This window comes from Chaetodon auriga, chromosome 3 (assembly GCF_051107435.1).
Source record: "Chaetodon auriga isolate fChaAug3 chromosome 3, fChaAug3.hap1, whole genome shotgun sequence".
NCBI classification, from domain to species: Eukaryota; Metazoa; Chordata; class Actinopteri; order Chaetodontiformes; family Chaetodontidae; genus Chaetodon; species Chaetodon auriga.
The window spans coordinates 6484345-6508524 of record NC_135076.1 but is presented as its reverse complement, the minus strand read 5'-3'; the positions used below and the strand labels follow the sequence as shown (position 1 = coordinate 6508524).

General features: G+C 42.8%; 2 protein-coding genes and 1 long non-coding RNA gene across 4 annotated transcripts in view; 2 read left to right on the top strand and 1 right to left on the bottom strand.

The window, feature by feature from the left end:
- The window catches only part of exoc2 (exocyst complex component 2), a 52370-nt gene extending 37690 nt beyond the window's left edge, over positions 1 to 14680 (top strand). Inside the window, exons 17-28 of one of the 2 annotated variants that reach the window (XM_076723423.1) lie at positions 903 to 964; positions 1092 to 1172; positions 1456 to 1515; positions 2965 to 3026; positions 3115 to 3181; positions 4895 to 5011; positions 6635 to 6776; positions 8235 to 8290; positions 8429 to 8551; positions 8739 to 8800; positions 10324 to 10383; positions 10499 to 14680. In XM_076723423.1, coding sequence (XP_076579538.1) covers positions 903 to 964; positions 1092 to 1172; positions 1456 to 1515; positions 2965 to 3026; positions 3115 to 3181; positions 4895 to 5011; positions 6635 to 6776; positions 8235 to 8290; positions 8429 to 8551; positions 8739 to 8800; positions 10324 to 10383; positions 10499 to 10592 — 986 coding nt within the window. In that variant the 3' untranslated portion in view covers positions 10593 to 14680. Of the gene's footprint in view, positions 1 to 902; positions 965 to 1091; positions 1173 to 1455; positions 1516 to 2964; positions 3027 to 3111; positions 3182 to 4894; positions 5012 to 6634; positions 6777 to 8234; positions 8291 to 8428; positions 8552 to 8738; positions 8801 to 10323; positions 10384 to 10498 lie in introns of both variants that reach the window. The other variant, XM_076723414.1, reaches the window with a different exon arrangement.
- On the top strand, positions 8807 to 10288 carry LOC143315888 (uncharacterized). Its single transcript, XR_013076196.1, has 2 exons — positions 8807 to 9978; positions 10021 to 10288. It is a non-coding gene; the product is annotated as an uncharacterized LOC143315888 (long non-coding RNA).
- Positions 14681 to 16346: 1666 nt separating the features above from the next.
- On the bottom strand, positions 16347 to 23838 carry LOC143318088 (interferon regulatory factor 4-like). Its single transcript, XM_076726055.1, has 9 exons — positions 23744 to 23838; positions 23335 to 23534; positions 22478 to 22664; positions 22037 to 22113; positions 21603 to 21741; positions 21406 to 21507; positions 20357 to 20734; positions 18713 to 18825; positions 16347 to 17510 (listed from the first exon to the last, which is right to left on the bottom strand). The coding sequence occupies exons 2-9, from the start codon at positions 23530 to 23532 to the stop codon at positions 17349 to 17351; spliced, it is 1356 nt and encodes a 451-aa protein (XP_076582170.1). The 5' UTR covers positions 23533 to 23534; positions 23744 to 23838; the 3' UTR covers positions 16347 to 17348.
- Between the last annotated feature and the right edge of the window lie 342 nt (positions 23839 to 24180).

Here is a 24180-nt window from a genome sequence, read left to right as displayed (position 1 = left end):
CATACACTACATGGAAACTCTTTTTGATATTTTGGTATATTCAAATTTTAAATGTGTATTTCATCCAATTTTAAGTTTTATAACAGGTGTCTTTGCACTGGAAAACTAAAGAATAAGTCTTAATTGAATCTTTACAAACACATGTAGCTTTCTCTTTAAGGTTAAGCTCAATTGGCTGTGTCCTTCCGAAGTCACAGTTTTATTGGCGTCCATTTGTGCACATATTCTGTCATTTGCTCATATCATCTACCAGTTACTGGGTGTAACTCCAGTTCTATGAGTACATGTGTTGCCCTCTACCTGCATGTTATTGCCGCCACAATAAAGAACATTATTTTTTATATGCTAAAACATTTGTAATGGGAATGACAGTGTTGCAAAATCATGGTGAACACGACACCGAAGAGGAAGCTGGTGTACCACTCACCCCTCATACATTGGTTTCTTCTGTACTAACCGCAAAAACAGTGTACTTTAAAAATTAGTATATAGCTTTCCTCCATTGAGTATTTGATGGTCAGTGTCCTCAACTGTCACCTTTTACCTCATACAACTTCCAGGTAGTAATGGCGAAAGTGCTATGAGACTAAAACCAGACACGCTCAGTTTCACTTGCGGTTAGTCGTGGTCATTTAGAGAAGAGTGACTGATTGTCACTGAACTTTCCACCCTGCACACATCAAATTGTGATTTTGACAGTTTGATTTTATATCATGTTTTACTTCCCCCTCAAAAACGTTTTAATTCTGTTTATATTCAGTTGTAATGACACTGTATGAAAGTGATCCCACTTCACGTGTAGAGAGGCTTTTTCTTTCGTCTGCGACTTCAATAAGAGGTTGAGGTCGAGCGGTTTGAAGTAATTGCCCCCACGATTCATATTTGTGCTTTTTCACTCTCAGATGTCAAGAGGCTTGCTGAGAAGGAGGACTGGGTTGTAGATAATGAGGGAATCACCAGCCTGGTAAGGATGTGTTATTGCATCAATCACGTCATGCCTAATGAGAGATGATAGATACTGCAGCAAACTGTAAGTCACATGTCAGACTCGCTTTGTCATCTACATGTTCTCTTCCCCGTGTTTCATGCAGCCTTCACAGTTTGAACAGTGCATGATCCAGATGCTGCAGTCCCTCAAAGAGCCAATGGAGATCAAAGCAGGAGAAATCAATGTGAGATAGTCACCTGTAATCATCCATGCAAATACACTAACTACAAGAAGTGTCCGTGTGATGATCCAAATCACAACTTGCCATTGACTCCGTGTGTTTGGAGTGCTTGCTCATGCAGTCCTATATTTAACAAGGAAACTGTACAGCAATCGTATGAGATTGTGCTTCACAAACGCAACGTATCATGGCAATAAAAGCACACAAAGGTATAGAATACTGCAACCTCTGAACTTGAAGAGGATAGTTGGACTTCTCTGATGTTGTCTCACTGTCTTTTCATCAGGTGCTGCAGTTGGACCAGGTCCAGGACCAGGCCACAGAGCTCAGTGTGGGCATAATGAAGGTAGGGTCTGTCAGCCTGCAGCCAGAATGACACATATGGCTTCATTATGTATGTTTTCACCAACACACAGAAAAGCATGGAAGACAGTGTTTAACTCACTGGATTTCTAAATGATCATTCAAATCTGTAAAATATAGATATCCCAAACCCATTTAACATGCAGTCGGCCCACAGTTTTAGATTTATGTATGTATGTATAAAGGACCCTTTTCACTATGATCTTGAGCCATCCAAGATGACAGTTGACAGCTGTGAGAGAAACATAGTGAAATCTTTGGTCACCAGTGAAAAGCAGTGGTCCTAGATCACACCGTGAACAAGGTCCACCACCTGCAGGTTTAGCTGTCACGCTCAAGGCTTCAGGTGAGGATATGATCTACTGCTCAAGACATCTGGATAAACTTTGGGTGAAAAGCAGCTGCACACAAAGGAGGAGAACTTTAGAGCTTTGACAACTGAAGGCAAAATTCTGATGGTGTCAGATATTTAGGACCAGAGTCCCAGTACACCTAAGAACATCGTGAAACGATACAGAATAGAGTCATGTGACTGCTAAAAAACACATTTACTTCAGTCCGTGCACAATTGTCATGTTATATTGTTGTCTTTTAAGGCTGGACCTTGTTTGCTTTGCTACTTTTTAAAAACATGACAGCAGCTAAAGCTGTTAGTTTTTTATGTCTCTGCACTGGCAAAGAGCTGTGGCCACACACACATTTTCAGGTCGTCCATCCATCTGTACCTCTCTACGTCCCATTGTCCTCAACACGATGTCTCAGGAACATCATGAGCAATTTTTTCAAGTGTTCACTTAGAGATGAACTGATTAGATTTTGGTAACAGCATTTCACACACGTCTCATAGGATAAAATGAAGTGATGGCACTTGCATGGACATCACAATGTTGTGCAAAAACACCTTTCTGGCCGTTACTCTGCATGTTTCTCTACAGCAGCATCCATATTTGAAGCATTGTAGTCACCACAAGCTCATTTGTTCCGCTGATATTGATCTTCATGTGATGTTGTCAGTGTAGTGAGATCTTCCATATTACCAAAAAATACACTTTATACTTTTTATTAAATTCCTTCAAAGTCTTCACTTCAGACATAAATGTAAAGTGCAACTTGAAACAACCACGAGTTAGTAATTCTAGTTTCTATTGACAGTGTAGTGTTAAACCGATATCTTTCGCTCTGACGTACTTTACCTCCGAGATTACCTTTGTGCATCTTTCACAGTGTGACATGCAGTGAACTTGTAAGACTCAGTTTCTAGTCACTGTTGGGATGACAACCTGCACAACTATTGCACCTTCTTGTGTGTACGCTGTGACCGAAGCACTGACTCGCCTCCTGTTAGCATCCCTAACATCTAAATCTGGGTATGATCATGGCAGTAGTCTGTTTTTCACATCATGCCTGAAGTGTGTTCATGTGCTCAACGCAGGTTTTCATCAACTGTTTGGAGCTGCTGAGCACTAAAACAGATGCAGACATTGATACATCCCAGTGAGTATTCAGATTACTTATTTATATCTTTGATAATAGTGTGCTCGACCCTGAAAACATGTTCAAATCTGTCCTGTGTGTGCAGCAGCATTTCCGTGGACCTGTCCTCTCCGGATCGGTTTCCTGGCATTCAGGAGGGCTTCAGCCCAACATCTGTAAGCGTGATGGGTTTTTTTTTTTTATTATTTCCTTGAAACTGTTGGGGGTTAATAGACCTGAAGTCCCACATTCATCACCAGAGTGTGGGCTCTCTCCTTCACACAACCAGACAAACACGTGTCTCACTCATTCAAAACCACGAAATGTTATCTGGCTGTTTCCTGGTTGTGGACAAGAAGCAGATACGTCCTCATTTCCTGTAACTTGTTTGAGATGTTGGTGAAGGGGGTTAAGCGCAGGGGAGGAGGACGAGGTGGACGAGGAGGAAGAGCAGGGCGTAGAGTGCTTCTGGTAAAGGGAAATGGAGCAAGATGCAGATGGGGTTTCCCCAGCCCAAATATGTATAGCAGGGGTTGCACAGCCAGACTCGACTGAGTGCAGCTGACCAGAGTTAAGACTGGCGTCACCCATGATATAAACAATTTGACAATTTGGCGAGTAACAGATCACCCATACATTCGAGGACGTTGGTGTCTGGCTGCCATCGCTACATCAGCCCTCTGAAGGCGCTCACCTTGTCTGTAGGTCTGCAGTCTTGGTTAGACCGAGTGTGAAAAACAATTGCTGCCAGTGACGACATCATTTGTGGTTGTCAAAATGTAGGCTAACCATTCTGTCATCACTCCTCTGTGTCTGTGTGCTTGTCTTTGTTCATTTGGAAGACTTATTGTGTTTGTGCTTGTGCTTATTTGTCAAGGAGCACCAATTTTACTTTTAGACCTTGAGAGCAAGGACATTTTGGAAAAAGAGGACATTTCAGCAATGTGCAGACTTGGAAAGCAAAGACATCACATTTTAGGAAAATTAGTCTAAGTTTGAAAAATTTGGATCGTTTTTGAAAGGTGGAACATTTTAGATTAGATTTAGAAATTTGTTTAGAGATTCTTTGCAAGATTAGACCATTTTGGAAAGTGGGGCATGTTCTCAAAGGACATTTTAGGACATGGGGGAATGTGTTGGAATGTGGGGAGGTTTTTGCAAAGTGAGAGTATTTTTGGCATTTGGTGATGGCATTTTTGGAAATGAGGATGTGGGGACAGTTTAGAGATGTGAGGACATTTTGCAAAGGGAGGATGTTTCAGTTCGCTGAGGACTTTTATAAAGAGGGCATTTTTAGAAACTTAGTACAATTTCAGAAAGAAAGGCCTTTTTTAGAAAGTGAGAACATTTTTTGAATGAAGACATACTGCATTAAGAAAATGAGTTTGAAAAGAGAGCACTTCGAAAGAGAACTTTTTAGAAAGCGAGGCCTTTTTGGGACATTTTAAGAAAAAGAGAATGTTTTAAGAAAGTGAGGACAACAATTTTAGACAGTGAGGACTTAAGGGAGTGAAGACATTTTAGAAAAGGGAGGACAAGTTTGCAAATTGAAACCCCTTCAGAAAACGTGATGACACTTTAGTTAAGTGAGGTCATTTTTGTAAATTATGGATATTTTCCTGAACTAAGAAAGTGAGGATTTTTTTGGAAAGTGATGACATTTCATAACACTTTGGTTAAGGGGGGACATTTGGAAAAATGAAAACGTATTTGAAAAGGTAGGACATTTTAGGTAAATGAAGGGCCGTTAAAGGGTTAAGACTTTAAGGCTTGAGGTTAGACTTATCTTGGCGTGTACTGGTGATGGTTGAGGTCAGGGTCTAGAGAATGCATCCAGTCTAAGAGAGTCCAACACGTCTGAAAGTATGAACATGTGTTTGTGTGCACAGGAGCAGCGTCTGCTGATCATCCTCAGTAACTGCCACTACCTGGAGAAACACACCTTCCTGAACCTGGCCGACCACTTCGAGAAACACGGCTTCACAGGGATCGAGAAGATCACGCGGGTCAGTGGGGCACTCCATTAATGACGGCTGCACTGTGAGGTCGCTGTGAGGACTTCAGATAAAGGAAGGAGCCCTCAGCGCTGTCTCATGCTGCTGATGAGAAGCGTTCTGTGTTGAGATGATGAGAGGTGCTGAAGGTCCCTCGCTCTCTTCTGAGCACAGATATGACTATTGGCTTTAAAATAAAGTAAAGGTCATTGTCCTGGAAGCTCAGTTCCAATTCTTCACCCCTTTCTCTTCAACACACATACACATAGACACGCACACACACTCACACAGTTGCACACAATGACTAATGGCTGAATCACAAAGCAAAGAAGTCTTCAGTTGGTTTTCCTGTAAAAATGAGTGAATACCATTTTCTATGAAAGATTGATTTTGCCTTTAACTTATCTTGTGCCGTTAATATTTAGAGAGAAAGATATGGGTGGCAGTTTGTCTCGATTTTAATCTTCAAATCTTCATGGCTGTTGAGAAATGAGAATTCCCCTGTGATACACAGCTGCCCCACTGTCACAGCTGCACCATTAACACTGCGAGGAGCTGTAAAATATTTCTGAAAATAAAGCCAAACGCTCCACACTTTTCCTCTGAAGCAGCACCAAAGCAGCTACATATTACAAACAGGATATACAGTTAAAAGTTAAAGCATCTCCCATCACACACCCACAAACTCTACAGAGTGATAACTCAAACAAATTCTGCCATAAAATAACACACGTCCAGCAACGTAAATATGTTAATTTCACAAATGAAAACAGTCATCAAAGTTTTTGTTTTACAGCTTTGAGAATGTGCTGATGTAATTCATGAGAGTGGGAAATGGTTCATTCCAGTCAGGGAACATCACTTTTGCATGTGGCTTTGAATACATTTGTCATATCATTAAGTTGATTTGTCAACTAGCAGAAGATGAACCAACAGCGATAGTTTCTAACGGACAAATTCTAAAACACTTTCTGTCCAATGTGACAATATGATGCTTTCTACTGTTTCATATGACCGGAAATGATGATCTGTGGGGTTCTGAAGATGTCAACTTGGGCTCTGGGAACTGTTGATGGGAATTTTACACAATATTCTGACATTTGGCAGTGGCTCAAGATGCAGAGTGGGTCATCCATGAATCCTTTGAGCCTCCTCATGTCCACATGATGGCCAGGCCAGGGCCTTGCAGGGCAGCTCAGGCGCCGTGAGGGTGTGAGAGTGTGTGCTGAACGGGTGAATGAGAGCAAATCGTAAAGCTCTTTGTCTGCTAAGTGAGAAAAGTGCTGCACGGCCAAAATTATGATCAATATCATGACTGGAAAGATGCTCTTATTTCTGTCCTGATGTTGGTTTCACTCCCATCGCCCAGCCCTTCCATACACATGAACATTAGTGGATTTCAGAATCTCAGTATGTTGACACATTCCAGGATTTTGACTGTGCCAGAAGCTCTCATCATACAAATCCATGTAGACATGCAGCTTAAGAAGGACAACAAAGCCGAACAACAATAAGCCTTATGTATTTGCTGATGGACAGATTCATTCGGACAGTATTTCAGCCTGATTAGACTTAGCAGTAAAAAAGATAGTGTGTCCTCTGTTGTGCTAACATTATGTGTCTTTGACCTGCCAGGTAAGCGTGGACGCCGTGCGACAGCTGGACAGGAATCTCTTTGAGGCCTACATTGAGAGACGAGCTGACCCGATTGCAGGGTCTCTGGAGCCCGGCATCTACGCTGGATACTTTGACTGGAGGGACTGCCAGACACCGACAGGTACTGTGCGGCGCCGCCTCACTGGACGCACGCTCAGTCTGTACGCCCTCCTCGTGTGTCATGAGAAAACCTGGGATGTATGGGTGGCGGGAAATCACCCCCAGACCCTGGTAATATCAGAAATGAGCCCCTAACAGTCCATGAGAACTCAGCACGTCTGGTGTGATCTGTGTTGTTGTGGTTCCCATGTGTCATGTGTAAAGTACAGCTCTTTGTTGGCTTACTGTAAACACCACTGCTGTCATCCTATTGGACCCCCTAAGAGTCTCATGGCCTTTGTGTTCAGCTGTGGGTGTGTGAAGCGATGTGTGTGTGTGTGTGTGTGTGTGTGTGTGTGTACATGGGTTTAGTTTGACTTTTTGCTCACCAGATGCACTCCAACCCAGGTGAAACTTAAATGCGTGTATGTGGTTTACCTTAGCAAGCAGGATGTGAAGCAACCTGTCAGTGTGTGTGTGTGTGTTTGTGTGTGTGTGTGAGTGTTTGTGTGTGTGTGTGTGTGTGTGTGTGTGTTTGTGTGTGTGTGTGAGTGAGTGCTCGCAGTGAATTTTCAGATGGGCAGCAGCTCATTACACAGTTTGAAAAAGCAGTATTGATCGAAAGTCGGGCCTTGCTCTGCTTTGTTCCTGCGAGTGTGTGTTTGGGCTGCATGTGAAAGAGGAACATTTTGGACACTAAACCACAGATCTAGGATATGATACTTTCACTTGTTGCACTCTTTGTGCTGATGTGTGGGTGCTGCAAGGCATTGAAAGCAAGTTTCAGTACTTTCAGTCTGTAGCTGCCTCTGGTTGTTTCACTGTTAGATTTTTTGAGCTTCCACACGATGTATTACCTCTTTTTCTCCGTGCACGTAGCCACGCTTCCAGCTCCATCTGTTTGCATTATTTTGACCTTTGGGCGCAGCATCAATCCCAAAAGTGACACTTTCTTCGGCACCTTTCTCTTAAAGATATTGAACGTACAAAATCCTTTCACCAAAAGAAGCAAATGGCCACGTTTGACTTCGGCTGTAAACCCTAAAAGCACAGTAAGAATCCTTCCTCGAAGAGCAGAGCTCATTGACAGTTTATGATGCATGTCGAAACCCCTTCACCCACTGATTCCTGTACAAGCTGTGGCAGGCCACACCACTGTCCTATTTTACATTACATTCACTCAAGAGTGTTCTCTGGGCATCAATTGATACGTGTCAAATGACGCAGCGCTTTGCGATTCCGCTGGTGTGTGCTGTACTTCAGAGCTGCCTGTAGCACCACACACACACACACACACACACACACACACACACACACCACGTTATTTCAACTTTTCTGCCAACTACTGCTCCCAGCGACTGTTTGTATCTGCATGGTGAAAGAGTTTTTGAAATACAGTTGGTTTCCATTTAGCTCTCGTAGCATCCCATCATCCCGTCTCCCTGGATGTTTGCTCATCTTGTACCTCCCTCTCCCTCAGGTGTGAGGAACTACCTGAAGGAAGCTCTGGTCAACATCATCACAGTTCATGCTGAGGTACAAACAGCCTACACACCACTTAAACACCACGCCCCTCTTAACCAGCCCTGGATTCACCAACTGTTTTTCTTTGCTGTTGTTTGTTTGTTTGCTTTCTCCGGTCTCCTCTGTCTTTACCAACCTCGTCTGTCTCAGGTCTTCACGGTCTCTAAGGACCTGGTTCCACGGGTTTTGTCTAAAATTATTGAGGCGGTTGCAGACGAGATGTGTCGCCTTATGCAATGTGTGTCCTCCTTCAGCAAAAATGGAGCCCTGCAGGTACACGCTGACACACGCATGCAGTTACAGAGCAGTTTATCACTCATAGACAGACCCTGACTCATAAATCGACCCTCACACTTGTTGGGGATTTACCCATCGTTTCTGATAATGCCTTCATTCACTTCAAGCTCCCAACTGCTGACAGTTGATGTTCTTTCATTTATTAACCCCTCACTGCCCTCAGGCTCGACTTGAAGTCTGCTCCCTGAGAGATGCCATAGCCACGTACCTAAACGCTGAAAGCAAGTAAGTGCAGCACACACGCGTTCTCATAGCGGCACAGACGGGAACTCACATACTGCATGAGCCCAGTGATTTATGGCACAGAGTGTGACAAACATAAATCTTCACAGTCACACATCCCTCACTACAATCCCTATTTATGTTACTTGGTGGGTTATGGAAAGGAAGTGAAAGTAATCTGGTTCTGCTGTGTGCAAGCTCTGTGTGTGTGTGTGTGTGTGTGTGTGTGTGTGTGTGTGTGTGTGTGTGTCCGTATGTACACGCACTGTGTACATGTATGTGTTCATGTGGGGAGGTCAGTGTTCATGGTTGCAAACACACACAGACTTAAAACTTTGTTTTAAAAGTTGGGACAGTGGCAACAAAAAACTGGAAATGCTAAAATAATACAACTGGTGGAACATCTCACAGTGAACGAGGTAAACTGGCAACAGGTGAGTAACATGACCGAGTTTAAAGAAGAAGCTGAGTGTGTCTGCAGTAAAGATGGGGAGGGGTCACCACTCTGACAGACTGCGCTGCCAAATAATGCAGCAATTTAAGAAGAATGTTTCTCAACATAAAGCTGCAAAGAATTTGGGGATTTGGTTGTTTACAGCACATGATGTCATTAAAAGAGTCAGAGAATCTGAAGGAATCTGTACGCGAGGAACGAGGCCCAAAACCAATACTGGCTGAAGAGACCCTCAGGCCTCAGACGGCTCTGCATTGAAAACAGACACAATGCTGTGGCATGAGCTCAGGAACACTTCAAGAGACCCTCGTCTGTGAACACAGTTCATCACATCAGAGACAAACACAAGCTGAAACTCTACTGCGCAAAGAGGAAACGTATACAAAGCAGATCCAGAAACACACCGCCTACTCTGGTCCTGAGCTCATTTAAGATGAAAACTGAACTGAGGTCTGATGAGTCAAAATCTGAAATTCTTTGTGGAAATGATGGACGCCGCGTCCTCCTGGCTAAAGAGCAGAGGGACCGTCCGGCTTGTTATCAGCACACAGTTCAAAAGCCAGCATCAGTGATGGTTCGGGGGGCATTAGGGCACATGCTCACCTGCTCACCTGTGAAGGCTCCGTTAAAGCTGAGTGATATCTGCAGGTTTGGAGCAACATGTGAGCCAAGCAGACGGCTTTTCAGGGAAGGCCTTGTTTATTTCAGCAATACAACAGCAGACCACGTTCTGCACGTGTTCCAACAGCACGGCTGCAGAGTGAAGGAGTCTGGGTGCTGAACTGGCTGCCTGCAGTCCAGACTTGTCACCCATTGAAGATGTTTGGCTCATTATGAAACATAAAATACAACAAAGACGACCCTGAACTGTTGAGCAGCTGAAATCGTACATCGAGCAGGAATGAGAAAACATTCCACTCAGTTTCTAAACACTTACAGAGTGATGTTAAAAGAAGAGGTGATGTAACAAAGTGTGGAACATGACTCTGTCCCAAATTTGTTCAAACGTGTTGCTGCTGTCGAATTCAACATTTTTTTTAAGTAAAGTTTTAACTGAGCTTCTTGTTTCTAGTGCAAGCTTCAAACTGGCTTTGGACGCCCTTCCTCAGCTGCACAGCGGCGCTGATAAGAAGTGAGTCACATACTGTCCGTGTTACTAGTGAAAGTGACTGTGACCTTTCACTGTTGGCTTCATGATTTTAAGATTGGTTTTACAGGATTGATGTTTTTCGTATCTCTTCTGTCAGGTTATTGGAAGAGCTGCTGAACAAGTTTAAAAGCAGCATGCAGCTCCAGCTCACCTGCTTCCAGCCCCCCTGCATCCAGCCTGTAAAGCGATAAACTACCTGTCTGCCACTGTACTGCATGGTCTGAGTTTCTTATCTGTGTGCAATCAGCTAAGGAACTTGAACTCTGTGTTTTCAGTTATCATTTGATGTTTACTCATTACTTTTGCAGTGTGTCACTACTGTGTCACTTTCAATATCTGCTTCAGTAGATTGGACACAAAATGCCTTCTTATCTAATCTGAAAGACACTAGATGGGTTGATTTCATTATTAGTGTATATGAGAGTCCCAGTCATGCGAATCACATACGGCCACTCATGCAGCTGGCAGACAGTGTTGCCAGTGGTTGCTATAAGCTTGGGTCAGAGTGGGATGACGGCTGTAACCAAGCTGGAGGCTCTGCTGTCTCCGCTCTGCAGGCTGAAATAATCTGTCCGGAGATTGTGTTGCTGTTGATGCTTTGTACCGCACCCAATAAAATAGTCAATTAAAAAAAACCCTGTAATGATAAAGTAACGTGTTTTCATTTGGTTGTTTTGTTAAAACTGTTTCGACTCCACTTGCTTGTTTCAGGTGCTTCAGACTGTATGACACAGTCTTCAGGTTTGCTTCATTGTCATGAAACATTTCCATTATTCTGAGCTCTTTGAGGACTTGTCCGTCTGAAACGTTGAATTTGACAGTTCGTTTTTTTTGATTCTCAGCTATGGTGGTGACTGTCTGACACTTGCTGTACTGTACAGACATTGCTGAAGTTTCTTCAGGTGTCTAAATGATTGACAGTAACCACTGAGCGAGGGAAGTGTGGCAAGCAGAATACCATATATTTTCCTCATTCTCAAGGTGTAATATGGGCGATGCTACAATAAAAGGCCTTAAAAATGCAATGCAGTAAATTTCAAGTTATTTTTGGTCAATTTATTTCCAAGACTGGATGTATTTATTCAGGAGAATTATCCAGTAGCATCCATCAGTGAAAAGACTAAACTTTTTTCATTGATACTGTGCATGATGGGATATTATTGACTGCATCAAAAATTGTTCCATCGGTACAATAAGTGAGGATGATTGTAAACAGAACATTGCGTATGTACTAAGTAAACCAAATGTTTTGTCAGTTTTAGTTTGTTGTGTTTTTAATGGCTCTTTGTGTTCTTACCCTTTTAATAAGAACACACTACCTACACAACAGCCACACATGCCTCAGCATCATGCAGTTGTGGCAAACAATCATGCTGATTGGCTGATGACTGCTATGGTTTTTGGAGCAGAAATTACTTTGAAATTGCTTTTGTGTGTTACTATGCAAGAGTCAAAATATAAAGCTCTTCGAAGAAGGCTGCATGGTGCTTCCTCTTTGCCCTGTGGCCTAAATTTCTACCAAATTCGTTGAAAATCCTTTGATTGATTAGTCATTGACATCCTACTAACTGGCAAACACGTCAGATGGGAAACCTTAGTGGAGTTAAATAACAATGTTATCTCTTACTGGAGTGTCACCTTCTTCCAGAACAGTCTGTTGTCATTAGTTCTTATCAACACAAATTCTGTTGTATTAATGTGTTCTTTCTTGACTTCTTGATGCAACTACCGCCTCGCAGTCATATGCCTCCACCAACCAGTCAGGTTTCACTTTACATCGATGTCTGTCCAGACTCAAATAACATATGAGGTGAAGACTTTGAAGGAGTTTAATAAAATGTATGAAGTGTATTTTTGGCTGAAATGGAAGTTGTCACTATACTGACATGTATGATTCCAGTGAATGATTTCCAGTGAGAAACATGCTGTCCTCACTTAGAGACTATTTTTCTATAGGAGGACAGAGGACTGACAGAGAGCTTCATCACATATCAGCACAACCAATAAGCTTGTGGTGACCTCAGTGCTTCAAATATGGATGCTGCTGCAAAGAAGCTACAAACTGTAAAACGTGGACGCTTCACACACATCTTCAACCTGACAGCACAGAAGGTCTTTACAATCAGCACAGTTTGAAGAACACCCAAGATTAGTGTCACCAATTTAACATCTGACCAATAGTGAAATATGTCACAACCCCCCTTCTGTTCCTGAATTATTGTCAAAATTATCATTGAATTCTTGAATCATGGCCAAAAATATGTGTTGGGAAATCGCAGTGACTTCTGAACACCAAAATCTAATCAGTTCCTCCTGGAGTCCAAGAGGGCTCAAGGCATTACTGAGATATGGCCTTTACAAGAATTCGACAGGCAGACAGACAACCTGAAAATGTAACACCTCCAACCATGGGTGTCGCCAGCACAGAGGCATAAAGCAGAATTATATCACTGAAGACTGCGGGTGGTGTGGTATTGGAAATGATTATTGTTACAGTATATCTTTTAGTATAGTACATTAACCTGCCTGAAAATCATCAAATCCGATGTTGAATTGGCATTTATGTCAAAGAAGTGCAAAAAAAGTACGACCTATATGTTACAGCAATACAGACCTAAAGTAGACATAGCAGATTAACACGTCTTTGTACATACAGGGAGGTCCATCTCTGATACAGTCTCAAAAAACGAACATTGAAGGCTCTATAAGTGAAACACTCATTGCAGAGCTGTTGGAGATGAGATTGTTCTGGCTTTAATTATATTGTAGAAATATTTGCAAAATGATCACTTCTGAGTGTTTCCATCCAGTCTCTAAACTGGTCTACAGATCATCTGTCACACACTCGAGCAAACCGTTTTGCATCAGTGCGTGTTTGCAGACAGTTGGTCTATGGTTTAGCCATTCATCTCTGGAGCTCGAGCTCACCAGTTCAGTCACGCTGTCTGGCATGTCAGCGTCTGGGAGGAGAGTGAGTACAGGGCGTATGCAGGGTGGGGACGGTGTAGGCCGTTATTCAGGGCAGCAAGCCGAAGAGGCTGTCGCAGGATCCCAGAGGAAGATGGTTACAACAGAAAGTGTGATTATGGTGGTGGGTGTAGGGACTTAGAAAGCGAGCGGTACGGTTGTGGCAGGTCGAGTCACTCAGGCAGTGGAGACAGACTCGCCCACAGCTCATATGAGCAAGTCTGACAAGACGTGAGGGGTTATCTGAGGACGATGTGGACGTGCCGTTGTGTTGGAGAAGCATTCAGTCTCAACTGTTGAATGTACACCTGTACGTTTCTGTTATCCAGTCGCTAAAACTTTCTGTTATTGTCTACATTTGTGCACCTCAAACCTTTGCTTTGTCTGTCTCTGTTTCCCATCTACATTTAGGGGAAAGCCGTGCACGGCAGGCAGAAGTTGTTTTGATTGTCTGTGTTCTAAACTTAGCTCTCTGTCCTCCCACGGATTCATTCACAAACTAAGTTCAAAGCCTAAAGCCTTATCCGTTCTCCACCAGCTCTCTGTTTACAGTAACAGAGGTGAGAAAGGGGAGTTTTTTTTTTTTGTTTTGTTTTTTTTGTTATTTTTATTCGCCAGTACTCTGTTCCATTCAGGAGAGGAGATGACAAGACCTGCAAAACACTTTTAGACTTTGATCTCACTTCTGCCCACCATGAGTGAGTGAGTGAGTGAGTGGGTAATATAAAGGATGGAGAAAGTTGACACATTTGAGAAAGCGAGCAGTATTTCTAACAGTTGTATTCATGTAGCAGGAGAAGTTAAAAAGATGAGCAAGAAACACAGAATTCACACTGGAAACGTGTTGACAGCGTTGTCCCAGACTAACACTGTAATAACCCTTTGTATTTCTAAGCGAGGAGGAGTTGTAGTGGTTCTTAAATGTCAATATAGTTCCTCTAGATGTTAAAAAGTGGTTGGTGGAGTTAAATTTAAGTGTAATTTCAGCTAAGGGACATTAATTGTTATAATATCTTAAGTATTGTGACATCAAAATAATGACTAATATACATGGTGTAATATTTCAGTCTTAATGTTGATACACTACTGAGATTATTTTGATAATCCTACATGTTAAAATGTGACAGATATCGATCAATTCTGAATGGAAAAGGGTGTATCTGACCTTCTCTGCTTTGAGTAAACCTTAAGGGACGTCCAAAGCAAGCAGGTTTCCCCCTTTTTCAAACGTACAAAAACATGTTTTCACTTGAGGTAAAAAGTGACGTTCAAGGACCCACCTGCTGTAGAAAAACTGCAAAGCCTTTGATATTGTTCTGTCAAGAAATGTTACATGTTTCCTACATTAAAGTCATGAGTGGAGACTCTCTAAAGATCCGGACAGTATTTTTTCAGACACGTGCAAGCATCTCAGCAGCCAGTTGAAACTGTACACGTGTGCTTCAATGAATTAAAAGTGTAAAATATCTGCATCCATATCAGCTGAAATTTCCCACAGTGATTAATGACAACAATGTCAATGTCTTAAATCCATTGTATTTAAAGGAAAAGTTGGTGATACTCTATATTTTTCTTATTGTCAGCAGATCCAAGGACAAGACCCAAACCAACAATGAGTATTAAGTCGATTTCTAAATATTGTCTGACTTTCAGGCTGTCTGTGGCTCTCAGCTTCAAGCCCATTGGTTCCCACTGAAGACGTAAACCTTTCAAAATGGCTCACAAATGTATAGTTTCATTTTTTAAAAAAAGGCTCAATAAACAGTGGCTCACTGCAAATTTTATCAAATGTTACTCGGACAGGAGGAAGTGCATTAGTTTGGGTCTATTTTCAGTGGCGGATTAATCCGCATTTGGTTGTCTGAAGGGTTGAGCCAAAAAAACTACAGTGTTTGTGTTCATGGTGATGAAAGCACACCTATTGATCAATTCAGTGTTGGTTTGGGTCTTTAAATGGGATATATTGAATGAAAACAACAGATAATTAGTATGAGTATTATTATAGTGCTGAAACGATTAGATCATTGATTGATTATTGACGTAGGATTAATCCATAGCATCTTCAGTAATAATTGCTCAATAACGGCAACAGCATGCAACAAACATCCACTAATTCCAGCCTTTACAAAGTGAGAATTTGCTCTTTTTCAGTGGTTTATATTATAATAATTGAGAAATCTTTGAGTTTTAGGAAAAAAACAAGCATATTTTTTTACTATTTTCTTACATCTTATGCACTGAACAATACATGTGTTAATCAAAACCATATGAACACATTAATGGAAAATGAAAAGGATGGTTAGCTGCAGCTCTGATGTGCTGTTTCAAAGTCTGTGTTAGGGGTCATATTGAACTCTGCCTGTCAAAAGGCATCATTAGGAAGTGGCTTTCAAAGTAAAACGACTGAATTTTTTTTTACAAGCAACCTTATCAAGCAATGACATCTTCCTTGCTCTTCTTGTAAATAATTCTGCGGCAGTGACAAATGTATTCGTGGGTTTTTGTGACTGTTTTCCATGAAGTGGAAACAGACTCTAATCTGTGAGTAGAAGCCAGGAAGGCTGTCTCTCCAGCGCAGCGCGGAAAGCGTGGCCGACCTCTTCCTCTCTCTCCTCCCCTCGTGATGTCACCACATTGTTTGTGATAATGAAGTGTTTGATTAACCAGCCTCATCCTGCATCTGAACCACACTTCCTGTTCAGACACACACACACACACACACACACATATAGTACTGACATTATCCGAAGCGCTCACGCAGCTATGAACAGAGGCCGTCACTCTTTGCACTTCAGCCATTTATTGTTTTTTGGAACAGAAATGTGCTCATTCAAGGCAAAAAAAAAGCTCCAACCATTCCCTCCAAATCACTTCTCAGATGCGATATATGACACTTGAATTTAAAAATATATCACTTAACCAAAATGTTTGATAGAAAGTTGAGTTGAACAAGCTTATCTAAAATCAGCTCCCTGAGAGTTTTCTCACAAACACAGCCGGGCACAAAACGCCATTCATTTAACAGTCCATTCATTCATCAAACGGCGGTGATAGTGTCTCCCTGCAACAAAATCATTTAGAAAAGAGTTAAGTGAGAAAATGCACTCCACTCTCATGTCTGTACAGCAAATATGAAGTCACTGCCAAAGAAGTCACTTAGCTTAGCTTAGCAGTCTTTATGCTAAGCTAAGCTAACCTGTCTCATTCCAAAGCTAAAGAAAATTGCCTCCCAGCACCTTTAAAGCTCTTGTATAACATGTTATGTCTCATTAAGCTTTTGTATGGATGAAACAAAAGGCAAAATGACAATTTGCTCATTTCTGGCTTGTTATGTACTTGTTTACTTCCTTGGAGCAGTTGCCAAGCAAGCAGTAGAGTCTCCAGGAAATATCTGGTCATGGCGAAGAAATAGTGTCTCATAACCGTGAATGAAAGTTGAATTGTGGTAACACTGCAGTTTTTATCCAGATGAAACGAGTGAAATATAACACATTAAGCTGTGAGCTTTAGAGGCGCTGGGAGGTGGATTCTGTTACCTCTGGACACAGCCTGGCCAGCTGTTTCCCCTTGTTTCCAGTCTTTGTGCTAAGCTAAGCTAACTGCCTGCTGACTCCTGCTTCATACTTGAGAGTGTCACCTCACTCTCTGCAAGAATAAGCGCATTTCCCCAAAACATACCACTATCCCCTTAAGGCACTAAAATTCAAGGCACAGTTTTCTACAGTACAATCACCTAAGCTGTCAGTTTTCTTTACATAGTCAGTCCAGAAAATATTCATGATACCCTTACAATTTTGGTTCCCTGCACACACAATGACAACACACACAAAACAGAACCCTAAGGCAAACAATAACTGTCAGCAAATGTCCGTCATTTTACATATAACACCGTTGGAGTTTGTCCTCTTGTTCCTGGTCTCCTGTTTGAAAGCTCGGTGCTGCATCTTGAAGTTTTCAACAGTCACTTGAACCCACTGAGATCACTCCTGCAGGCTGCTGCTGTGGTGATGTGTGATGGCCCTCTGGTAGTCCTCAGGGGTGTTTATGTGGTCTGTGACTCCCGGGTGCTCGTAGCTGCGGTAGTAGTGGCTGCCCATCTGCTGGGCGTAGAACAGGAGCTGCCTGGCAAAGAGCGGCTCCACCTGAAACACAGGACGGTCACACAGGTCAGTGGAAAGGCTTTATATTGGCAAAATATGAAAACTAATATTTGAAAGCCTAAAAGTACATTTTTAGAGGTAAATAATGGTTTGAAAAGTGAAAACTAGGATTTGAAAATGTAAAAATAACAGCTGAAAGTCTGTAAGAGCTGCGTTGTTCTTGTTGTGTCATAACTTTAAATTCGAGTTTGACAAAAAATCTTCACTCAAAGGTTTTTCCAGAGCTTTCAGCTGCACTCATGGTCTTCCTCCAGGATGTCTATTCAGTTGTCATTGGAACAGTATGGACCTGCAGAACCTGGGCAGAGACTCTAACCAATGACGGCTGTTTTACAGGTTGGAAAAACAAGAAGTTCAATCTGAACTTTGTCGGTGGGATCAGAAATGGGGATGTTACTAAAAAACAGGCATCAGAAATTTTCCACACGTCGCCACCACGCTTGGCGACGTGCAGTTGGCCGTTGGTTGCTGACCAAAAAATATTTATTTTACTATCAACTATGACAAAGAAAAGGAGCAAATTCTCCCAGTGGAGAGGCCAGAACAAGTTTGGTATTTCACTGCTGATCGACTCTTTAAGCTCTAATCTGCATATTTCTTCGACTGACATGAGAAATAAATTCTCCTGGCAAAGCACTGAGAGTGCGGCATCACTCGCTACTGATTATTTAGGGTAAAAAGCAACCCCTCCCAAACAGAAACTAACTGCTAACATGAGTGCATTGCCAGACTGAGCAATGAAGTGAAACCTTCAGTCTGATTATCTACAGGCCAAGAGAGGCTGGAAAACAATTGGTTGAACCTCCGCTTTTTGGGTTGTTTCTGTTTTTTTCTGGGTTTCATATCTTCCCAGGTTGAAACGGAGTCAGAAATCCCATGATCTGAAGCTGAGGTAGAAGATCTGATCACTGAAAAGGATCACACCTGTGGGCGGTGACTCTGGTCTGGAAGCAGGCAAGTGCGCTTTCAGAAGCTGAATTTTAAGTTATGACACACAGCAAACATGATGGGAAGAAGTTCTTACTTTAAACTTTCAAGACTTAACTTTCAACCCAGCAAATACAATTTTTTCGTTGGGCTCAAGTGCAAAATGATACAAATGGAAGTACAATGAGGAGATAAGAGGCAGGGCTGATTATTAAACAGTGCTTTAATATGAGTGCTAGTACTGTACAAACAATCACCTGGACAGTGAGGGTCCGTCTTTGTCTCTGCGGGTCCAGACACTCGTCTCCAAAACTGAGCAGGACCTGGAAACGAGGCGGCGGCCGACCGTGGAGCCCGTAGCTCTGGATCTCTGATAGTCAGGAATGAGATAAGATCAAATCACTGTTCACACTGATATGAAAATATCCATCTACTGGTAAAATTCAAATGAATTCAGAAGAATTTCACTTGAGGTGACACGACCTTTGGGATGATTCGAATGGAAAGAAGTCGTCACAACATTTATGCAAATACAATAAGCTGTCTTACACAGCTGGAGCTGTTTCAGCATGTGGGTGGGGATAATGTGGCTACGAGGAAGTCATGTGACTGTTGCCTCATCATGAAACAATACTTTAAAAAGTTCATCAACCACAGTTATTAGGTGATACAGACATTTCTAATAAGTTTTGTTCTGAGCTGGTCTTTATTCAAAGTGACTTTCAGTAAATGAGCTGCACAAACTTACTGGAAGTTCAGAGCCACTTCATGTCTCTTATGTATTATCATTACATTCGAATCAAAGAGCTAAGCCTCCCATTTTCTGAAAAATAAACACACAGTAAACTTTGAAAAACCCAGGAGGTTGATTAACAGCACTTTCCACTTTTTGAAGGTATTTCCAGAATCCTCAAAGGCTCTTCATCAAAGAATATGTGTCAGTTACAGCCACCAGCTACAGCTGCAACTTGGGAAATATCTGAACAATCTTTAACTGTGCAACATGTGAGATATTGTTTCATCCAGTTGTTCAGAAGAGTCTGAAACTACTTTCAGACATTAAGTGTTATACGATGCTCAAATGATTAAACATTAGGGGCACAAACTGAGGCTAGTTTAGCTTTACCTGGAACGGGTTACATGTGTTCTTGATTAATGCTGAGACAACTGGTTGATTAATCAGGTGTAGCACTGGCACATTTTTTGGGTCCTGACCGTGATGTGTCTGAACCGAAAAGCTGCCATCAAATGTGTGGTCATATTCACAGATTTGTTAACCTAACTAAACTTAGCTGATCAAAGAGTTCCAGATTAAAAACTTTAGACTGTTCTAGTTCGGAACAGTTCATGTGTTTAAACAGCGTTAGACACTCCAGAGGTTTGGCCTCCTCTCTTAAATGAATATGATGTTTAAATTATTCAAAGTATCATTTTGCTATCAGGACCGCAACCCAGCTATTGTATCGGTACTAGTATTGAAAGATTTCAGACATTACCAAGCCCTGCATGAGTGACGGAAAACAAACTGATTGCAAACTTTTGTACAAGTTTCAGTGCAACTCTTCTCCGGTCCATCGTGCTTATCTACTGGAGAGGATTGTGCAACACGCTTTAATCAAGACTGATCCACAAACACATATGATAATCAATTGTTGATCATTAATAAAAGCAAAAAGTCTTTCAGCTTCTGAGAAATATGGATATTTGGTGTTTAATGTCATTGTAATATCTTTGGGACTGGACTGTTGAATTGAGGACGTCACTTTGGGCTTTAGGACACTGTGATGGCATTCTCAAAACTTTTTGACATGTCATAGACGTGATCATAACCAAAGACAACTCTTCAGATGAAATGATTATTAAATTCATGGCTAGATGCAGCTCTGTTTGTGCAGTCTCACCTGTAAGGTAGTCCTGCGTGTGGAGGAGTTTACAGTTGACCTCTCTCTCCAGTTTGTTGGGCTTGTCTCCGTACTGGGACAGTCCTCCCTGCCAGTACACTCTGCTCTGACACAGCCTCCGAGCATAGAGTCCGTCTGGGCCCATCCACAGTAACACTCCCCTCTCCAGGGTGGACGGGGGACTCGGGGGACACTCCTCTGCCCTCCTCTGGACTGAGAGACTGTCCACAGGCAGGGGGACCACCTCAGGACTTCCAGGCTGCGGGTAGGGCTTGTCCTCTGGGGAGCACGGAGTGATGTGGCACCCCTCTGGACTGGAGACGGTCATCTCCCTCACCAGACTGTCTCGGAAATATACAGACACGTGCAGGCGGAAGTCTGATTGGAGGAGAGGAGGACACAGGTGGAGGTCACTGAACATGTGTTCTGATGCATTTAGCTATTTTTCATTTTCTCGTCCTATCTGCCGTTGCATCCTAATCCTGGCCTCCAGCCTTTGGTGCTGGGCAGGTAGTGCAGTGTATTGAAACGCTGGCCTTCAGGGTTGATGCCAGTGGTCATTCTGAATGAGACAGTAAATATAAGAATGCAAAATATTCGCGATTTACTTTTTTTTTTTTTACTTTAATTACAGCGCCCTCTTCAGGCCAATCGGGGCATTTCTTAGGGATTGTTAAAACATCGTGCAGTTTTCCAAATATCAGAGTAGCGTTTTCAGTCTTCTGTGAAATTTTGCACTATTAGCCTCTTTAAGATGTCTGTTTGGGTGTAGGCAGCTCCATCTTCAGCTATGTCTTTGTATATGCCCATAAACAACGTACAATTTTGTACATACGGACTTACATATTGCATACTATGATATTTCCAGGGTGTGTATGTAAAGAATACATTCTCTGCTTGGTTTTGCTTGATGGTTTTATTCAAAAGCTTCCAGAGCTGAACACTGAGATTATCTAATGTTCAGTTAAGGAAGTCGCCTCGACCAACAGTACCGCCTTCTGATTCCATAGTATGCAGAGATAAAAAGTGAAATGAAAGTGTTTGTTTACCTGAAAGTGCCTCCGCTGATCTGATGCTGGCGTCCAGTGTAAACGGCGAGGGCTGGCTATCAGCAGGACCGTACGAGTAAATTGAGGCTCTGAGCTGATATCCTGCACGCACAGAGGAGCACACAAGAGCTCAACACAAGCACAGAAAAACACTGATATACACAATATTCAAAGTGCCAAGGATGGTAATGTGGTACCGTTCTCCATGGACGGGCCCTGCCACGGCAGGCTGCGGGGGGGACAGGGACACTGAGTGAAGGGCAGCTCAGGCAGGGAGGCCTGCTCCTGACAGTAATCTCTCCAGCCACATTCTGGTGTGGGCATGTACTGTGACATCTGCACACAGAGACACAAACAATCAATTCAGCTCAGCACCACATTTAGCATGGTTGCACTGTGCTGGTGGAATTCAGATCCCAGGCAGAAATATATGATCATGGCCCTGCACAAACATAAGTGAGACCGAGATGCAAAGTCATCTGGTGTATCCAAGGTCATTCATGAATGCACAGGATGACTTCTCATCCACTGTTTCTGTTTCACATTCAACCCCTCTCTCTCTCTCTCTCTCTCTCTCTCTCTCTCTCTCTCTTAAGCCCACCCTACTCATTTCCATGAGTATGAAAATCACCTGAGTCTGCAGGGCAGGGTAGGAGGGGTGCACCTGATAGCTCACAGGACTCAGGGGGCTGTCCTCCTGTCGGGGTCCTAAATGCAAGACAGAAAAGAACAAAATATGAACAAGTGAGGTCTCAACACTGCACAGAAAAAGTCCACATCTGTTGACATCATGCACATTGGTGCATGATATTCAAACACCATTGCATCAGTCACTGGTGTCTTTTACTGTAAGTCAGTGACCTTTATCAATCACCAAATGTGTCCTCAGAGAATTTCCAAAACCAGTTTACTGTAACAACTGATATCATGACTATATTAAAACACACATTTCAAAATAAAAATTCGCTTACTTTGGTTAATTTCCAGACTAACATCTGTGCTGCTGTGCCAAAAAATCAAGCGTTTCAAAGCTGTATTGTTTGAAATGTTAGGTATTTTTTGTGGGACTGACTTTTCTTGGCTCCCTCGGGGATGATGCGGTAGACTTTATACGGGTCTGAGATGTCCAGCTGGCTTCTCTCCACCAGTTCCTCAAAGTCATTGCTCTTATTGAGGGCGCAGCGGAGGCGAGTCTTCCACGTCGGCGGGTCCGGCTTGTCGATCCCCTCCCGAAACTTGCCTTTAAACAGCGCCCAGGCCTGCACACAGGTCACCGGCAAAACTTCAAAAACAGCCCTGATTAAAGCTTGAGAGCATGAGCAGTGAGCTCTGGCATGTGTCGCAGAGCCTGCAGAGTGTTCTCACAGGTAGTAAACGACCACAAGAAACGGTATGTTCATTACGGAGTTTGTCATCTGTGGTAGAGTTTCTGCGAAGAGCTAAAACTATTAGTCGATTAATTTAGTGTGCCATTAACGTGAAATTAATCACCAACATTTTTCAGCGTCTCAAATGTGAAGATGTCCTGCTTTTCCTCGTCTTTTATTTGGTTTAGCTTTTTTCTTTAAGGGAAAAAACAGAATTTTCTAAAGTCATCTGTGGCTCTGGGAACTTTTGTCGGATATTTTTAACTACTTTCTGACGTTTAATAAACAAAACATTCATCCACGATGCAATCGAATCGATGAAATGAAGAGTCGTTGCAGCCATGCTTGTATTGCACATTTCATAGACAAAGAGAACGCCAAGTGCTTTATTTAATACACCTGCATCAACATCATTTAATGCGAAATACAGCAGAAGACATTAAAAGCACGAACTGAGCTACTGCAAGTAAGTTACAGGCCAACTCTGTGAAAAGCACTTTTACTCTGACAGTCACATGTGTGAGTCTGGCTGGATGAGCCGCGGAGGATGCGGCTGTTTTACCTTGAAAAGCGCGGCATCCTCATCCCGGTTGTAGTCCTGTTTCCCGGCGTGTTTCCACGGTATCCTGAAGACGGTCTTCTCGTCGTTCTCCCACACCAGACCGGGATACTTGCCGCAGTCCACCTGCTCGATGAGCCACTGGCGCAGCTTTCCGTTGCCGTTGCTCCCGGAGCCGCCGTAATCCAACTCTGCGTTCATCTCTGTCCAAACAGACGCATGCAACAACTCCACTGTTAGGTCCTGTAATGCAGTGCAATGTGCTGCTATGTGTTTTGAAAGTAGTTTAAGTTTAGCAGAGAAGGGTGAGTCTACCTCAAGTTCAGTAAAACTCAAAGGTTAACCACCCTGATCTCCCACGCACACTAAAGACCTTAAAGTGCGCCTTGGGAGCGCACGGAACTCATCTTACCTGTGAAACTCGAAACCCGTCAAGTTTTGAAATCAATCAGTCTCAGAAAGCCCTCATCATTACGACGGGCCCGCTTAAATCCTCCAGCCTGTGGCGAGCAGCAGGAGGGCGGAGACAAAGCCGGGGATGCTGAGGAGGACGCACCTGCTGCCGCCCGCCTGCCTCTCCTGCGAAGCTTATCAGCGCACACACAGCGGCCGATCTCCAGTAAGACACCGGGGGAAACCCTGCCGGCGTCAGTCAGAAGTGTCACACACCCGCACACGTGGAAAATCATAGGACGGGGACAAAAACAATTCTTTGAAATGATAAAGCTTTACGAAAAGTAACTGTAGAGCGGTGCTGCAGTAGCTAGAAGTGATGCACAAAAACATCAGCGCAAGTTTGTTCCCAGTGGAAGATTATACTGAACAGCAGCTGTAATACCGACAAGAACA

Bases quoted from the DNA above. Each gene is read 5' to 3' on its own strand.
- LOC143318088 (XM_076726055.1), bottom strand. From the start codon at position 23,532: ATGAACGCAGAGTTGGATTACGGCGGCTCCGGGAGCAACGGCAACGGA. The intron at 22,665-23,334 runs GTAAAACAGCCG...ACCTGTGTGCAG, and splicing joins AGGATGCCGCGCTTTTCAAG to GCCTGGGCGCTGTTTAAAGG. The intron at 21,742-22,036 runs GTGATTTTCATA...CTCTGTGTGCAG, and splicing joins ACCCTGCCCTGCAGACTCAG to ATGTCACAGTACATGCCCAC.